Raw genomic sequence first — 17,560 nt, forward strand, 5'->3', positions numbered from 1 at the left:
TTCTTACCCTCCCCAGTTAGATACAAAGTCGCTCATATTTAAAACAAATTAAACTCATAACACACGATGATCAATAGTTTTGAGTGGCAGACTTGTATCTATCTTTTTTTCAGTTTATTTCAAATTTTAGCTTGAGGTAGAAACTGTTGGGTTAGTACTTGGGATAGTGTAAACAGTTATGGCCGCATTGGACGTCACACATGCACATTGAGTAGATCAAGTCACTAGAGACGTATAGTGGGTAACACATACATACACCCTTTGTCAATTACCCTCAGGCATTACCCCAACAATGATCCACCCCCTACCCTCTCCCTTTTCTCAAGGTCCATCATCCCTCCAAGTGCTAATAATACTGTAGGCCCTACATGTTATTAAAATATTTAAAATATATCATTTTAAGAATGCCTCAAATGGACAGATTAAAAAATACGATTTGTTTTTCGTACTTTGCCTAAGCAATTCATAGACGGCTAAACATGGGGACCGGCAAAGTGTACAGAAATTCCCTATACACTAATTCCTAATCCTATCTCTAACCTGTGCCCTATCACTAACATTACCTTACTGGATTACGTTTAAGGCTAGGGCCAGGCTTAGGTTCAGTTTAAAGTCAAGAGATACATGGATTATAACTAGTATGTGTGACTGATGTCAGTCTGTATGTCGACAGACTCAATGATTATACTCAAGGATTATAGCCATCCTGTAAGATTATTGTCTGAATGTATGTACACAGAATCAAGGATCATTGTTAATCTGTCATATTATTGTCTGAATCTGTTCACAGACCCAAGGATTATCGCTAATATGTCCGATTAATGTCTGAATATATGTCCACAGACCCAAGATTTATCGCTAATCTTTCAGATTATTGTCTAAATATATGTCCACAGACCCAAGGATTATCGCTAATCTTTCAGATTATTGTCTGAATATATGTCCACAGACCCAAGGATTATAGCTAATCTTTCAGATATTGTCTAAATATATGTCCACAGACCCAAGGATTATCGCTAATCTTTCAGATTATTGTCTGAATATATGTCCACACACCCAAGGATTATCGCTAATCTTTCAGATTATTGTCTGAATATATGTCCACAGACCCAAGGATTATAGCTAATCTTTCAGATATTGTCTAAATATATGTCCACAGACCCAAGGATTAACGCTAATCTGTCAGATTAATGTCTGCCTGAATGTCCACAGATCCAAGACCCAAGGATTATCGCTAATCTGTCAGATTAATGTCTGCCTGTATGTCCACAGACCCAAGGATTATCGCTAATCTATCAGATTAATGTCTGCCTGTATATCCACAGACCCAAGGCTTATCAGAATCGGAGCAGGACGAGAAAGGCAGCATCCGCAGCAAACAGCGTGAATCCATGCGTCACCACCCCCAGTCCCTCAATGGTAGGGCCGGCGACGTGCGCACGCCCGATAGCGAGAGTCGGAAGAGTCTAAGAGGAGGGGAGGAAGGTCGAGGGTCCTTCACGAAATCCCCCCACAGGACGTCCGTGACGACCGAGGAAGAAGTGCCTCTAGCGAAGATGGAAGATAGTTTGGACATTACATCAAAGGATCAGTAAGTTCAGTGCGGACTGTACGGAAGCTAGCACATTTTCTAAAAAAAAAAAAGATGTACAACCTCTTCCTTTGTCTCAGCGAGTTACAGTCCCTAACTCGATTATTTAAGTGCATTTTGAGTATCCGGCAAAATTGACTCTGTAATCTAAGTATATTTTTTAACTCAATTTTTCTCATGCTAAAATTGATTTTTTTTTTAAATTTCACCTTACACATACTTCTCATTTCAATTGTATTTATTAATTATTGATTGCTAAAATATTTAATTATCTTTTATTTATTTATTTTTGTTCATCTTTGAATGCTAATCGCACAAATGATCTGTACATCTATTCACATTTTTAAATTGATGTATGCCCTCGATTCAACTTGAATACACATGAATTATATTACACCTTTTTTTTCCTCTAACATATATATTTTATTTTTACAGAAAGAATGTTAACATCAGCATTTTTAATGTTTTCTTTGTAAAATGTTCATAATTTTTTCATTTCTGTTTTTGAAAATATGAGATTTTATGTATGGTTGTGATCAGATCTATTATTTATACGTTGCATTAATTATTTCATTCTTTACATGTGCTATAAATAGGTGTCATATATATATATATATATATATATATATATATATATATATATATATATATATATATATATATATATATATATATATATATATATATATGGAATTAAATGTACTGTAAAAACTTAAATCCAAACCCAAACATGAAAATAATAAAACGCTAAAAGTGCTCACATTATTTATTGTAACTTAGTGGAAAGCTAGTCAAATATAAAATAACTCAAAAACTAGCAGATAATCATAAAGAGAGACAGGTGTATGAATGCAGAAATTCAAGTAATTATTATGAGGGGGGGGGGGTCAGCGAACTAAACTACAAAGTAAAATTTATATCATGTTTATATAATAAACACATTTGTATGAATTAGCAGGGTCTAATTTAACCTAGATTTTGAATTTTTCTCGTTTTCCCCCTACTCTGCACAATGCATGATTAAATATCTGATTGCTCGAGCTTGTCATCAACTTTTCTAAAAACTGCTACATTAGTCGGATGGTACCTGGCGCCTCATGTAAGTATCAAAAGCTGTTGTTCCTTACATTTAGTAGGCCTGTTGGTGAATAAATAATACGTTGCCCAGTTTTAGAAATAAGCCTATATTAAAGAAAAAAAATGAAACGCAGAACAACAATCTCATAGTTTCGTTCTTACCATAATACATATAAAATATTTGTTTTTGCTCTAGTTGTTGTGAATAATACCGATTTGTTTTTTACAAAGCACTTTTTTTTCAACACTTTTTTAATTGTTGAACTCTCAAAAAAGTCCATTAATGATGTTGTTATTAGACATTATTAACTTGATAATTATTTTAATTTTGATAATGATACATAGGAAAAGTTACAAAGAGTTATGGTGAAACTGTAAAAGAAAATATGTTTAATTCTACAAATTATAAAAAAAATATATAAAATTAGTTAGAAATATAGGAAACAATAATATATATTATTCTGCTCAAGTAAATGTAACAATACAGGAAACATATTGAGGATAAGATTAAAATATAACGAAATATATGTGTTAAAAGTAATGATATTTTTTCTTATAATTAGATACGGGCATACACTTTTTTTAAAAAAATGGGCTTGATATGTTTGATGTTTTGTTAATCTTCCAAAGAACTGCTTTTGCCAACAATGTTTTACTCATCACACAAACCCTCTGCTTCAAAGGGCGTATCAAAATGGTGCAAATTAAATGGTTCACATTTAATGGTGCAAATTTAATGGTTCAGGTTTTTTAATCGTGCACATTTAATTTATTTTTTTTTTATTTTTTCTCATTTAAAGCTTTTTTAAACATATGGTAAAGTTTAACTTACATTTTTAATTATTTAAGTCTAATTTATTTAATTTTGAATTACTATATTTTTACTACATGATATGAATGCTGGTTTTAAGCATTTATGCTGAGATTATATGAGCGAACATTATGAACTTAAAATTAATCATTCTCACATAATGTTTATTGTAAATGTAACAAATATAAATGTATTGGCAATGTGTATGTATCATAAATAATTCTTTAACCTGTGTTAGCCTGCCATTGCTTCTACTTGCAGACAATTGAAGGTTCCAGTTGTTACGATACACATTCACAAGCCAACAGAGCCTGAAGACATAGACTTAGTCCACAGCGGTCAATGCACTGAGGCGTTAGACAACCAAAATGATGCTTAAAGTATACGAAGTCAAGTCATGGTATTTTTAAAAGGCACAATACAGAAGCGACCTAAAAGAGTAAATAATGTTTTGGAGTTTTTATGAATGACGTGAAACGTTTTTGCGACGTTTTTAAACAAATTAGTAACACTTTATTTTTTAAATTTAGTAATTGTTTTTGCATTTTTTTTTTTACTTTTAAGATTTGTTAACTTGAACGTTTTTTAGAATTTAATACAACATTGCCTTAAGATTCTTATCACAGTGTATGTTATAAAGGTTTTACTTTAATGTTCGGAAAAATATTTTAAAATTTAGGTAACCAAAACATAGAACCTAATAATAATTCTATAAAAGAAATAATAATTGAGAAATAAGTTTGGAACTGTAATGGTCATTGTTTTGTTTTTATTTTGCGCTAAAATATTTATAAAGTTTTTTGTTGTGTTTTTCACTAAGCTATTTTAATATTTATGGCTTATAATATATAAAGTAACCAAAAACTTTAAACACAGAACTTTAAAATCTTGGCTAAATGTGTTATAAAAGCTGTCTTTATACTTTAATTAACTTTTCAAATAACAAAAACTTACATTATTATTATAATGTATATTTTCCTTTTTTTTTAAATTTAAAAAGACGTTCTCATATTTTAAATGACATAAATTATTTAATGAACGAAAGTGCTGAAATTTTTTTAAAGACTTGCTACAAATTGTCATTTTGTATGCTGGTGCTTGTTTAATTGGTTTAAAAATTAGGTCCACTAATTAATTAATGTAATTTACTCCTGAAGTTTATAAAATTTGTAAGGGTAATTGCGGTGTTAAAAAGTAAAAAGTACGAATATGGTTTTTAAAATGTTTTCAAAATGTATTAATAGTTGCAAATTAAGAATGTTTAAAATAAGATTGTTATGGATTAAATAAAAGCGTTTAATTTAAATTTTTATAATTAATTTATAAACTTAATAAACATATTTCATTTAACCAATATTTTCTAAGAAATTTTTTTGCATGAAATTAAACAAGAAATAATTCTTATTTATATAATTCAATTTAATCTTAATGAATTCCGCTGTACGAACAATGTAGTGCAACAGTTTCTTCATCCTCCTCGCGTACGTCAATGTTTCAAGGGAAAAGTAGTTTAATTTATTCCGGTTTCCATAAATCTATCTCTCACAAACCCCACTGATGTAAATACACCAATCCTCGATGTCTCAATGCCAAAGCTGGCTTTGGTTTTTGTCAAAACTGGTCTTTTACACTTCAAATAATGTTTTTTTTTTCCTTCTCATTGCTGATGCGCATTTCTCTTCAACTTTGACTCCAGAAACTGCTCACGTTAAATGCATCGCTTTCTTGAATACGCTCACACATAATTGATTATGTATTGACATTTTGAATACATTTTTGTGCCGGGCTGGTCTTCTTTATTTATTTTGGCATGTTTTTTTTTTACCTGGCTATTTGGTAAAGTATGACTGACCACATTGGCAATTTGAATGTTGCTGATTTTTAAAAAAATGTGTTGTCTGTTTAGTTATTTAACTCATTTGATTTGCCCTACACAACTGCTGTTACTTGCCATTGTATGATGATGTTTCTTTTAGAACTATTACGAACATTAGCGAAGATGGTCAGCTCTATGTGTTTTTACAAAATATTTATCGTTTGAGGTCATTATATTCCATAGACGTAATTTTATCATACAAGTGTAATAGATTCGAATATTTATTGAGGAGACATCAAATTTTGATGACTGGACTCAAGACATCAAATTTCGATGCATGGACTAAAGACATCAAATTTTGATGCCTGGACTAAAGAAATCAAATTTTGATGCCTGGACTAAAGACATCAAATTTTGATGCCTGGACTAAAGACATCAAATTTTGATGCCTGGACTAAAGACATCAAATTTTGATGCCTGGACTAAAGACATCAAATTTTGATGACTGGACTAAAGACATCAAATTTTGATGACTGGACTAAAGACATCAAATTTTGATGACTGGACTAAAGACATCAAATTTTGATGCCTGGACTAAAGACATCAAATTTTGATGCCTGGACTAAAGACATCAAATTTTGATGCCTGGACTAAAGACATCAAATTTTGATGACTGGACTAAAGACATCAAATTTTGATGCCTGGGCTGCTTTAGGTAATAAAAATAATATTACAATTTTTTGATGGCATAAAGTAGGGTCGATAATAAAAAATAATAAAGACTGAATAGTTTTATATTTTACTAGCGAAATTAATGAAAATATAAACTAGTTTAATTGTGTCTATAAAGTAAATGCTAAATGGGAGATACATGTTTTAATTCTTCTTTAAAAAAAATGAAGTTATCATTTTTCCAGTTACAAGTCTACGTTTTTTTTTCTCAACTACAAATGCATTTCAGTTATTAATTGTTTTTATCCATCATTACTTATCCTTGCTTTAACGTGAGTGATCGTAGAATAAATGTAACTATTAAAAATATTTCTTTAAAACCAGTTTTTATTCTAGCTCAACAATCAAGTTTTATAATAATTTTTTTTAATCTGTTTTTTCCATGTTCTTTGATGCCATACAGCAGAAGAAATCAGTGTGTAAGAAAATATTTGGTCGATATGATTAATGTAACAGCCAACATTGTTAGATATTTACTCTTATACATTATATGATGGAGTGACGTAACATGCTGAATGTTGAACTGCTTTGGGTTTTGTTTATAAGAGGGGACAGTTTGCGTTGTTTAGACGCTACAAGAAAAATATGGGCAGAATGTAGAAGACCTAGAGTGAAGGGTAGATAATGAAAGCCAGGGGCATAAGAACTCAACACATGTAGTTTGCTTTGTTTAGACGCTACACAAACAACATGCATGTGCGAACGTATGGCGGCCTTAGATGCCGATCTGTGCAACCTACCCGCAGTCGTTGGACATAAGTTTGTGTAGGCTTTAGGTTAAAGTTGTGGTTAGGTTACTGAGGTTGCAGATCCTAAACCACGAGCACACACAATGTATGATTAAGTACCATGCTCATTTTTTATATTAAACCGTTGGATACGATAATATTAACACTAAAAACATGTTGCCCAAATATATCCAAATCTGAAATATATGAGTAGTAAAAAATATTAAATCTAAAATATCTAAAGCTAAAGGTATTATTATCCTCCATCAGAACTGATCAATGAGCTACAATGTTTTTAAAATGTTCAATGGTGATGTCATTATACTGAAGTCAAGTTTGTGTTGTGGTTATAATGTCAGACGTCGGGTAGTGTGGGTGGAGATTGTGGTTGTGTGGGTAAAGGTGTAGGTAGAGGTTGTGTGGGTAGAGGTTGTGTGGGTAGCAGTTGTGTGGGTAATGGTTTTGTGGGTAGAGGTTGTGTGGGTAGAGGTTGTGTGGGTAGTGGTTGTGTGGGTAGAGGTTGTGTGGGTAGAGGTTGTGTAAGTAGAGGTTGTGTGGGTAGAGGTTGTGTGGGTAGAGGTTGTGTGGGTAGAGGTTGTGTGGGTAGAGGTTGTGTGGGTAGAGGTTGTGTGGGTAGAGCTTGTGTGGGTAGAGGTTGTGTGGGTAGAGGTTGTGTGGGTAGAGATTGTGTGGGTAGATGTGTGGGTAGAGGTTGTGTGGGTAGAGATTGTGGTTGTGTGGGTAGAGGTTGTGTGGGTAGAGGTTGTGTGGGTAGAGGTTGTGTGGGTAGAGGTTGTGTGGGTAGAGGTTGTGTGGGTAGAGGTTGTGTGGGTAGAGGTTGTGTGGGTAGAGGTTGTGTGGGTAGAGGTTGTGTGGGTAGAGGTTGTGTGGGTAGAGGTTGTGTGGGTAGAGGTTGTGTGGGTAGAGGTGTGAGTAGAGGTTGTGTGGGTAAAGGTGTGGGTAGAGGTTGTGTGGGTAGAGGTTGTGTGGGTAGAGGTTGTGTGGGTAGAGGTTGTGTGGGTAGAGATTGTGTGGGTAGAGCTTGTGGTTGTGTGGGTAGAGGTGTGAGTAGAGGTTGTGTGGGTAGAGATTGTTGTGTTTAGAGGTTGTGTGGGTAGAGGTTGTGTGGGTAGAGGTTGTGTGGGTAGCAGTTGTGTGGGTAGAGGTTGTGTGGGTAGAGGTTGTGTGGGTAGAGGTTGTGTGGGTAGCAGTTGTGTGGGTAGAGGTTGTGTGGGTAGCAGTTGTGTGGGTAGAGGTTGTGTGGGTAGAGGTTGTGTGGGTAGAGGTTGTGTGGGTAGCAGTTGTGTGGGTAGAGGTGTGGGTAGAGGTTGTGTGGGTAAAGATTGTGGTTGTGTGGGTAGAGGTTGTGTGGGTAGAGGTTGTGTGGGTAGCAGTTGTGTGGGTAGAGGTTGTGTGGGTAGAGGTTGTGTGGGTAGAGGTTGTGTGGGTAGCAGTTGTGTGGGTAGAGGTGTGGGTAGAGGTTGTGTGGGTAGAGATTGTTGTGTTTAGAGGTTGTGTGGGTAGAGATTGTGGTTGTGTGGGTAGAGGTGTGGGTAGAGGTTGTGTGGGTAGAGGTTGTGTGTGTAGAGGTGTGGGTAGATGTGTGGGTAGAGGTTGTGTGGGTAGAGATTGTGTGGGTAGAGGTTGTGTGGGTAGAGGTTGTGTGGGTAGAGGTTGTGTGGGTAGAGGTTGTGTGTGTAGAGGTGTGGGTAGATGTGTGGGTAGAGGTTGTGTGGGTAGAGGTTGTGTGGGTAGAGGTTGTGTGGGTAGAGGTTGTGTGGGTAGAGGTTGTGTGGGTAGAGGTTGTGTGGGTAGAGGTTGTGTGGGTAGAGGTGTGAGTAGAGGTTGTGTGGGTAGCAGTTGTGTGGGTAGAGGTGTGGGTAGAGGTTGTGTGGGTAGAGGTTGTGTGGGTAGAGGTATGAGTAGAGGTTGTGTGGGTAGAGGTTGTGTGGGTTAATGGTGTGAGTAGAGGTTGTGTGGGTAGAGGTTGTGTGGGTAGAGGTGTGAGTAGAGGTTGTGTGGGTAGAGGTTGTGTGGGTAGAGGTTGTGTGGGTAGAGGTTGTGTGGGTAGAGGTTGTGTGGGTAGCAGTTGTGTGGGTAGAGGTTGTGTGGGTAGAGGTTGTGTGGGTAGAGGTTGTGTGGGTAGAGGTTGTGTGGGTAGAGGTTGTGTGGGTAGAGGTTGTGTGGGTAGCAGTTGTGTGGGTAGAGGTTGTGTGGGTAGAGGTTGTGTGGGTAGAGGTTGTGTGGGTAGAGGTTGTGTGGGTAGAGGTGTGAGTAGAGGTTGTGTGGGTAGCAGTTGTGTGGGTAGAGGTTGTGTGGGTAGAGATTGTGTGGGTAGAGCTTGTGGTTGTGTGGGTAGAGGTGTGAGTAGAGGTTGTGTGGGTAGAGATTGTTGTGTTTAGAGGTTGTGTGGGTAGAGATTGTGGTTGTGTGGGTAGAGGTTGTGTGGGTAGAGGTTGTGTGGGTAGAGGTTGTGTGGGTAGAGGTTGTGTGGGTAGAGGTTGTGTGGGTAGAGGTTGTGTGGGTAGCAGTTGTGTGGGTAGAGCTTGTGTGGGTAGAGGTTGTGTGGGTAGCAGTTGTGTGGGTAGAGGTTGTGTGGGTAGAGGTTGTGTGGGTAGAGGTTGTGTGGGTAGCAGTTGTGTGGGTAGAGGTGTGGGTAGAGGTTGTGTGGGTAGAGATTGTTGTGTTTAGAGGTTGTGTGGGTAGCAGTTGTGTGGGTAGAGCTTGTGTGGGTAGAGGTTGTGTGGGTAGCAGTTGTGTGGGTAGAGGTTGTGTGGGTAGAGGTTGTGTGGGTAGAGGTGTGGGTAGAGGTTGTGTGGGTAGAGATTGTTGTGTTTAGAGGTTGTGTGGGTAGAGGTTGTGTGGGTAGAGGTTGTGTGGGTAGAGATTGTGGTTGTGTGGGTAGAGGTGTGAGTAGAGGTTGTGTGGGTAGTGGTTGTGGTTGTGTGGCTAGAGGTTGTGTGGGTAGAGGTTGTGATTATTTGTATAGAACATAGGTTGGGTTAATAAAGTACAGAAAGAAGCTGCATCATTGAACTAACATCCACTGTCTGTATTGCTCTTATTTCCAAAATAATATCACAATTTGGTTGTACATGACCCTAACAATAATGTATGGTAAGAATGTTAATTAATTACTATATAATCTGTCTTGACTTGCATCTCATTCTATATAACTTACCTAAATATCAGTTACACCGCCATAATTTGTGATTTACCTTGTATTATTCTCAATGTTTATAACTGTTCTTTGTGACTTGTACTATGAGGTCCATTGTCACCGGCTGTCAGCTTGATTGAAGAATGCAAATAAAAACTGATACAGTCACCTTACTCCTGAATTATTTAACGACGCTTTATTTTGTTTTCGCTATTTATTGTGACTCCTTCTGTTGACAACAACAAAAATAATGCAGCGATTTTTTGCTTTAGTTTTCTGTCTTGTGTTTTTAATGTAATATTTACTCAAGCGAGATTCGACTTAAACATGGGTTCTTGTGGAATTTGTTGCTGAGTTTTTTTTATGCTGAAGTCAGGATTGTGGTTGCAAGAAAATATGATTTTTTTTTAAATGTCTTAGAATCCTTCAAACATTTTTAAAGAATACTTGAATTGTGCAACTAAGAAACAATTTATTGAGCTTTGTGTGGTCACTCCTAGGCCATGGAACCGAATTTTACGTTTTACCAACAACAATTTGACACGGACGTATTTTCAGTTCTTGTGTTACATGATACGAGTGTACAAGTGATTCATTGTATGTCTATATCTAAGTTATATTGTATCCGTCTTGTCTATTATTTTATGGTATGAGTGTACCATTGATCCATTGTATGTCTATATATGTTTTACATTGTATCAAGCTGGTCTATTGTTGTAAGTTCGAGTGTACAAAAGATTTATTGTATGTCTATATCAACGTTATGTTGTATTAGTCTGTTCCATTGTTTCAAGTTCGAGTGTACAAATGATCCATTGTATGTCTATATCAACGTTATATTGTATCAAGCTGCACCCCTTCTTTCCATCTTTTTCAAGAGTTGTGATTAAAACCATTTTTGACTGTACTTCAGTGTTTTGGAGTTTTTGTTTTTATAGTTTAAGTAACTTGATTTACAAATGACTTACGGCACTATTCGAACTAATTTCACCAAAGCTTCAGTTAGAAATAAACCGGGAGTGATCTCCCCTAAACTTTCTCGAATATTTTTATATAAAACAACAGGGGATGGGAACTCGGGATATAGTTATGATTTTTAATCCATTTTAAAAACATAAACTTTTTAAAATAAAATAGAATCTCATAGAAAAAAGTATTGCACACCAAGCGAACGCCGAATAAAGATGTTCATAATGGTGCGCAATATTATTAGTACTTTATAAATTTAGATGCGTTTATGAGAAATCGGAAATAGCATAAATTAGTACTTCCCGTCAACGGAAATTACTCAAAATTTAACAGAAGGTAGAGAAGTAGATCTTTTACTTAATGTGAAATTTTATTTATCTATCTGAAATAGTACTCAAGTTATAGGCTTTTGAAAAATTCAAAGTAGAAAAAGTACCACTTCCGGTTATCGGAAATCGCTCAAAAGTTGATACGGATCTACGATTTTGATAAAATACTTATATATGAAATTTCATCAACCTAGCTGTAACGGTACTCAAGTAATCGTGTTTACACACACACACACAGACACACACAGACACACAGACATACGGACAAGATTGCAAAATTATGTTTTTCCGTATCAGTGAGGTGTAAAACGTCGAGATTTGTAAAAATCTCGATTTTTTTTTTTTTTTGCACGATTACAAGACTTTCTCTATACTACGTATATACGAGAAAGTAAAAAAAGCCATCACAGTCATTTCGATACTAAAAGTGAATAAAAATTAAGTTAGAAAATAATGTCATTAATACACAAATACAATCTAAATTGTCATTAGGTTACATCTTTCGTTAGGAAAAATAATACATGAGCTCTATAAAATCCTAAACCTTTAACTAACCTAAACCTACAGGTTCAACAAACCTAAATCTTGATTTAAATAAATCCTACACCAGGGTTTAAATATACACCCACCCTAGACATAAACAAGCCTTAATCAGTGATTGAATCTAACTTGGAGCGACAGATACATAAACGCACTCACTACAAAAATAAGATTACAGTTAATAAACATATGGCTAGTCATTTAGGAAATGTTCGTTTGAGATCCAAAGGGGGAAGTGTTCAAAACTCTTTTAACACCCCCCACTCTTTCCTGCCAATACTACAGAGTCGTCGTTTGGTAGAGCGCTCGACTCCTTACCCCGTTAGTTTCTGTAACACCCCCCGGGTCGACCCAGCTCTGATGCGTACCTGGCTCAATTTAAGGAAATTGAACTGGGCTTTGAACAATAATATCATTTTTTTCCTTAAATAAATAAAAGAAACGTAACAAACTTTATTATAAAATGTAATAAGCATTGTAATGTAAAACACCTTTCACAACGGAACAATCGTATTAGATAATCCGATAATCTTTCAGAATCGTGGACAGATATACAACAGTAACTGAAGTCATATAATGTACATCGTCGCTAAAAAGTTACCAATACATTTTTAAAACCTCGAATTCTTTTAGAGTGTAACCGATTTTATTATACATCACAGGAATTGTAAGAATGTATCGAGATTATATGTTAGATTTTAGGATACTAGTTGGCGTTTTCTGTTTAAAACCCACACAAAAATTGGGTACGGTTCGTCCGTAAATGAAAACTAATAGCTCACACGAAACATGTACACAGTTTAAAATTTCGACCACGGCATTTAAACCAAACTATCTTTTCACTCAGAGAAATCAAAGTAAATAATTCTTTAGAGCATTAAATTTGAATGCTCATTCATACAATTTGCCTCATTTCCAGAGTTTCTTCCAGGCATCTCTTCGGGTGGGCGGACACCCCACCCCCCGAAGAAAGTCTACGCCCCCCCCCCAAATGGAATTTATATAGAAAATATATTTTTTAACAGTGTCCGCCCCCCGGAAATTTTTATCCCCCCCCCCCCCCCCCCCCCCCCGGAGAAAAAAGTCTGGAAAAATCACAAGAAACACTGCTCACTTCTGACTTTGACCGTAACATATCCTGCTACAGCATGTGATTGTATTGAATTATAATCAACAAAGATTGTAAAGCTTTTCAAATCTAAAATGTTTCGAACGAGTTTGATTTGATTGTGTTTTTAATCCAATCCAACCAGGCATACACTGACGTCACAGCGGACGGCAACTCTGCTTGTCCGCACTCAAACGTTAAAGTGAATTCGCCGACGATAAAATATTTTTCACGTTCCTTACAAACCATTGGCCCCCCAGAATCACCCAGACATATGCCTTGACCGAGTTCCTCGTCGACGCAAATTAACTTTTCTATATTGTACAAGCCAGCAAACTGACCTAGTAAAAACCGGCACATTTTATTATTCAAGGGGTTGGTTTTTATTTGCATTAATTTTTTAGAACCTCCTCCCCCGCGTTTGGTCATTCCATATCCAATACTAAAACAAGTTTTCGAGTCGCTCATGTCCTTATCAGGCAAGCAGATGGGCCTGATTGCGTCAGTGAAGTTTATCGGAGTCTCGAGCTTCACAAGCATGATATCATCGTGTATCCTTCCGCCTTGGGCGTAGGATTCCGTAAACATTTTCTCCGCTTTTATATATAGTGCCGTTTTTAGTTGTGACACAGCAGCTAATCCAAAGTAAACCACGAGAGTAAGGTTTAAGTCTTTCACGCAGTGCGCGGCTGTTAGGATCCACCACTCCGTGAGGATGGAGCCCCCACATGCCCCATGTTTGGTCTCGAGATAGACGTACCACGGCCAAGCATTCGCTGGAGCTTCCTCGCCCATTATAATGGCCTGCGACTGGTCAACTAGAGTCTGACCACAGAGGGGGCTTTGTTCGAACTCGTTCATTGGGTCAGGTTTAGGAAAGTCGTAGTTCGTTGCATCTGAGATCCTCTGGTACCAAGCTTGGTACTGGGCGTAAGTGGTGGGTTGTTTCTCCAACGTACAGACCTCGACGCAATCTCCAGACAACGGGACCAGCAGTATCAACAGCTGTAACAAAAACATTCAAGTATCATACTGTATCACAACAGGACTAACAATATGAACAGCTGTAACAACAAAACATTCAAGTATTATACTGTATCACAACAGGGCTAACAATATCAACAGCTGTAACAAAAACATTCAAGTATTATACTGTATCACAACAGCTGTAACAAAAACATTCGAGTATTATACTGTATCACAACAGCTGTAACAAAAACATTCAAGTACGAGAAAAATGGCACGTTGAGGAAGGATACACCGGGCGCTAGGTTGATAGTGCTGTCTCTTTTCTCTAAACTAAAACCCACCCCCACCCCCCCACCCCCCAAAACACACCACCCCCCCCCCCACCCCCCACCCCCACCCCCCACCCCACCCCCCAAAAAACATGTCTACCGTCCCATTCAACGAAATATAATTATATACTTTTTCCAGTGTCCGCCCCCTCCCAGAAATTTCTACACCCGCCCCCGAAAATTTCAAGTACCCCCACCCCTCTCCGGGGAGGAAAAAGTCTAAATTAAACCCCCCCCCCCCCACTCACCCCAGCCCCCCCACCCACACCCCCCCCACCCCCCACCCATCCCCCCCTAAAAAAAACATGTCTACCGTCCCATTCAACGAAATATAATTATATACTTTTTCCAGTGTCCGCCCCCTCCCAGAAAATTCTACACCCGCCCCCGAAAATTTCAAGTACCCCCACCCCTCTCCGGGGAGGGAAAAGTCTAAATTAACCCCCCCCCCCCACTCACCCCAGCCCCCCCCCCCCCCACACACCACCCCCCCCCCCCACCCCCCACCCATCCCCGCTAAAAAAACACCCGCCCCCCGAAAATTCCAAGTACCCCCCTCCCCTTTCCGGGGAGGAAAAAGTCTGAAAGAAACACTGGTGTCGCGCTTAGCCACTACGCGAAGAATTGCATTAAAGAAATTGCGAGAAAACCACTTTTTAGATTAGACACATTAATTAGGCGGTAATTTTATTATAGAGTATCGATGAAGAAATTTCTTTTGAGTTGGGGAGGGGGGGGGGGGCTCAGACGTTCTTACGCGTGGGGTGGGGCTTCGCCCCTACCCGAAGAATTGTATGCAAGAAACTCTTCACGCAAACCATTTAGATCAGACAACATTTCCTTTGTATTCAATGTTTACGCGATAATCAATGACGTCATTATATTACTGTGTGCACTTTCCGCCTTGAGATTATTTTCAACTACATGCTAAATGTGTCGACGTCATACTTCGTCTTTCGAAATACTATGCATGTTTTTAAATTGCTTGTGTTTTCTCTAGAGCGTTCTTGTCAGATAGAATTTTTTCTTATGTTTTCTCTAGAGCGTTCTTGTCAGACAGAGCGTTCTTGTCAGATAGATAGATACATACACAGACAGCGAAACTATTATTATAGATTATACTGTATCACAACAGCTGTAACAAAAACATTCAAGTATTATACTGTATTTCAACAGGGCTAACAATATCAACACCTCTAACAAAAACATTCAAGTATTATACTGTATCACAACAGAACTAACAATATAAACACCTCTAACAAAAAAACGTTCAAGTATTATACTGTATCACAACCGGACTAACAATATAAACACCTCTAACTGAAAACATTCGAGTATTATATTGTATCACCTCGTACGTCGAGGTGATTGAAACAGATGAACTCTATTTCATCTACCCCAATGTGACTTGGACAAAAACGGGAAAAGAACACTTCATAAAATTACAATATTTTTCAATATCTGAATCAAGCTATCATCTAGGATTTTTAAAAAAGGTTTCGTTTTTAAGACTGTACCTCATTAACTAAATTAAATCTGCAACAATAACAGTAGTGCACAATTCAAAAACATGTTTATTTAGCTTAATATTGAATTAGGGGGTCGTCAATAAATTACTTTACACTAAGAGAGGGTTCTTTTTGTAATTCACTAATTTGTTGTAAATTTTAATTACAATCGTTAAAGAAATCTACTCTTCACGGGAATGTTGAATGTTGAACTTTAAATAGTTATTGAAGATGTTTTCGGTTAAATCAACCAGTTTAACATTTGCGACAAGGAATATCTTTTATCTTCAAGGGAAACGACTCAATATTTTCTGCAAACCCAGCAAAGATTGGTAACATCCCGTTACAGAAGGGGAAACAACCCGATTGAATCGTACGCAAAAAAAAAAAAAAAAAAAAAAAAAAAATCTGGGGAAAGCGAGGAGTGGTGAGGTTTTAGAGGTGTGGGGGTGGGGGAGGGGGTGCGGACAAGAAAGCTTTGTTCATGCATGGCCACATGAAAGCGTGTAAAAATCTGCATTAAAAATTGTGACCACTTCCAAAGACTAGAACATACCTTGAGTGTGTGCTTTACGTTACAGAACATTTCTATCGTACCATGTGTCTTTACATCATTAACACATCCTGACCAAGTTCTGTGAAAACAAAAATTTATTAACACCCAGTGAATGAATTTTTAGACTGGTCTCATTTTACCTTGTGCGTGATTTACGGTTCCGTGTGTTGTGAAATTTTATATTGTTGATTGTAGCCATGGCGTAGCGAGGTCGGGTGTCACCCGGTGCGGCACTTAATGGTGTCACCCCCTCAGAGGCGTAGCGACTCTTCCCAGGGACAAACTTTCAATATTCGATTTGCACCCCCCCCCCCCTCAAATTTTTCTCTATATATTTTACTATTTTTTGCGTTGGTGTCACCCGGTGCGGTCCGTGCCCCAGCCCCCCCCCCCCCTCGCTACGCCTCTGATTGCAGCACAGAGGAGTTAAGAGTTATAGGGGATGTTTTATACACAAGACTGTAGAACTGGGAAAGTCAAAGAAATAATGTTTTAAGCAGAAGACAATGGCCTATATAGATTCTAGATCTAGAAATGGACAAGCGTTAGTGAAAATGTATACTGTAGACTAGAAGACTGGGCATGAGTTAGTGAAAATGTATACTGTAGACTAGAAGACTGTGCATGAGTTAGTGAAAATGTATACTGTAGACTAGAAGACTGTGCATGAGTTAGTGAAAATGTATACTGTAGACTAGAAGACTGGGCATGAGTTAGTGAAAATGTATACTGTAGACTAGAAGACTGGGCATGAGTTAGTGAAAATGTATACTGTAGACTAGAAGACTAGTCAAAGAAATGATTTAAAAGAACAACGAACCAATCACCCTAGTTAATATGGATAGCCACTTAATCGACTAAACTCTTGCAACAGCTAATCCGCACAAATTAAGCACATATTATTACTTCACTTTTCTTGGCATCAACTGCACCATAAATAGGCGAATCAAATCTCTGTTCACGATTGGTGCCCATCAGTTCAATACAAGTCTAAATTTAGAACAAACAAAACCATTGATCAACTTTTAGGTATGGTCTAAGTCTTCAGCTAAACTAATGACGGAAACAAATACGAAAATAAATTAGACTGTCCCGTACTAGACTCAGTTCACTTTAAACTTGTATGAAGATTACTTTGATTTGATTTGACGAGATAAATTTTCTTAATTATTTTAGATGACCATTCACGGCTATAAATATTAATTATATCCTATAACGTTGATGCTATGATCTGTAATTGCGAGAAAGTATACTAATAATCGAAGAACGATTTCTTAGTTTTAAAAGGTTATAATCTACCTTTGAGAATTTGATCAGCGTTTCTTCCAGGCATCTCT

General features: G+C 37.3%; 2 protein-coding genes across 5 annotated transcripts in view; one reads left to right on the forward strand and one right to left on the reverse strand.

Moving 5' to 3' along the window:
• The window catches only part of LOC131930290 (uncharacterized), a 99,948-nt gene extending 95,695 nt beyond the window's left edge, over positions 1-4,253 (forward strand). For all 3 annotated transcript variants that reach the window (XM_059286706.1, XM_059286708.1, XM_059286709.1), the window contains 2 exons: positions 1,326-1,591; positions 3,741-4,253. In XM_059286706.1, coding sequence (XP_059142689.1) covers positions 1,326-1,591; positions 3,741-3,858 — 384 coding nt within the window. In that variant the 3' untranslated portion in view covers positions 3,859-4,253. The remainder of the gene's footprint in view (positions 1-1,325; positions 1,592-3,740) is intronic.
• Positions 4,254-12,842: 8,589 nt separating this feature from the next.
• Positions 12,843-17,144, reverse strand: LOC131930289 (transmembrane protease serine 3). 2 transcript variants are annotated; one of them, XM_059286705.1, is made up of 3 exons: positions 17,044-17,144; positions 16,224-16,302; positions 12,843-13,866 (listed from the first exon to the last, which is right to left on the reverse strand). In XM_059286705.1, exons 2-3 carry the CDS (start codon positions 16,251-16,253, stop codon positions 12,952-12,954), a joined length of 945 nt encoding a protein of 314 aa, XP_059142688.1. In that variant the 5' UTR covers positions 16,254-16,302; positions 17,044-17,144; the 3' UTR covers positions 12,843-12,951. The 2 variants fall into 2 exon arrangements, with proteins under 2 accessions (XP_059142688.1, XP_059142687.1); XM_059286704.1 differs by having other exon boundaries at positions 17,051-17,139.
• Between the last annotated feature and the right edge of the window lie 416 nt (positions 17,145-17,560).

This window comes from Physella acuta, unplaced genomic scaffold (genome assembly GCF_028476545.2).
Source record: "Physella acuta isolate Inbredline_101_S28 unplaced genomic scaffold, ASM2847654v3 ptg001752l, whole genome shotgun sequence".
Lineage (NCBI taxonomy): Eukaryota > Metazoa > Mollusca > Gastropoda > Physidae > Physella > Physella acuta.

Excerpts from the sequence above, each read along its gene's own strand:
- LOC131930289 (XM_059286705.1), bottom strand. The coding sequence starts at position 16,253 with ATGTTCTGTAACGTAAAGCACACACTCAAG. Across the intron at positions 13,867-16,223 it reads ACGTAAAGCACACACTCAAG|CTGTTGATACTGCTGGTCCC; the intron begins GTATGTTCTAGT and ends TTTTTGTTACAG.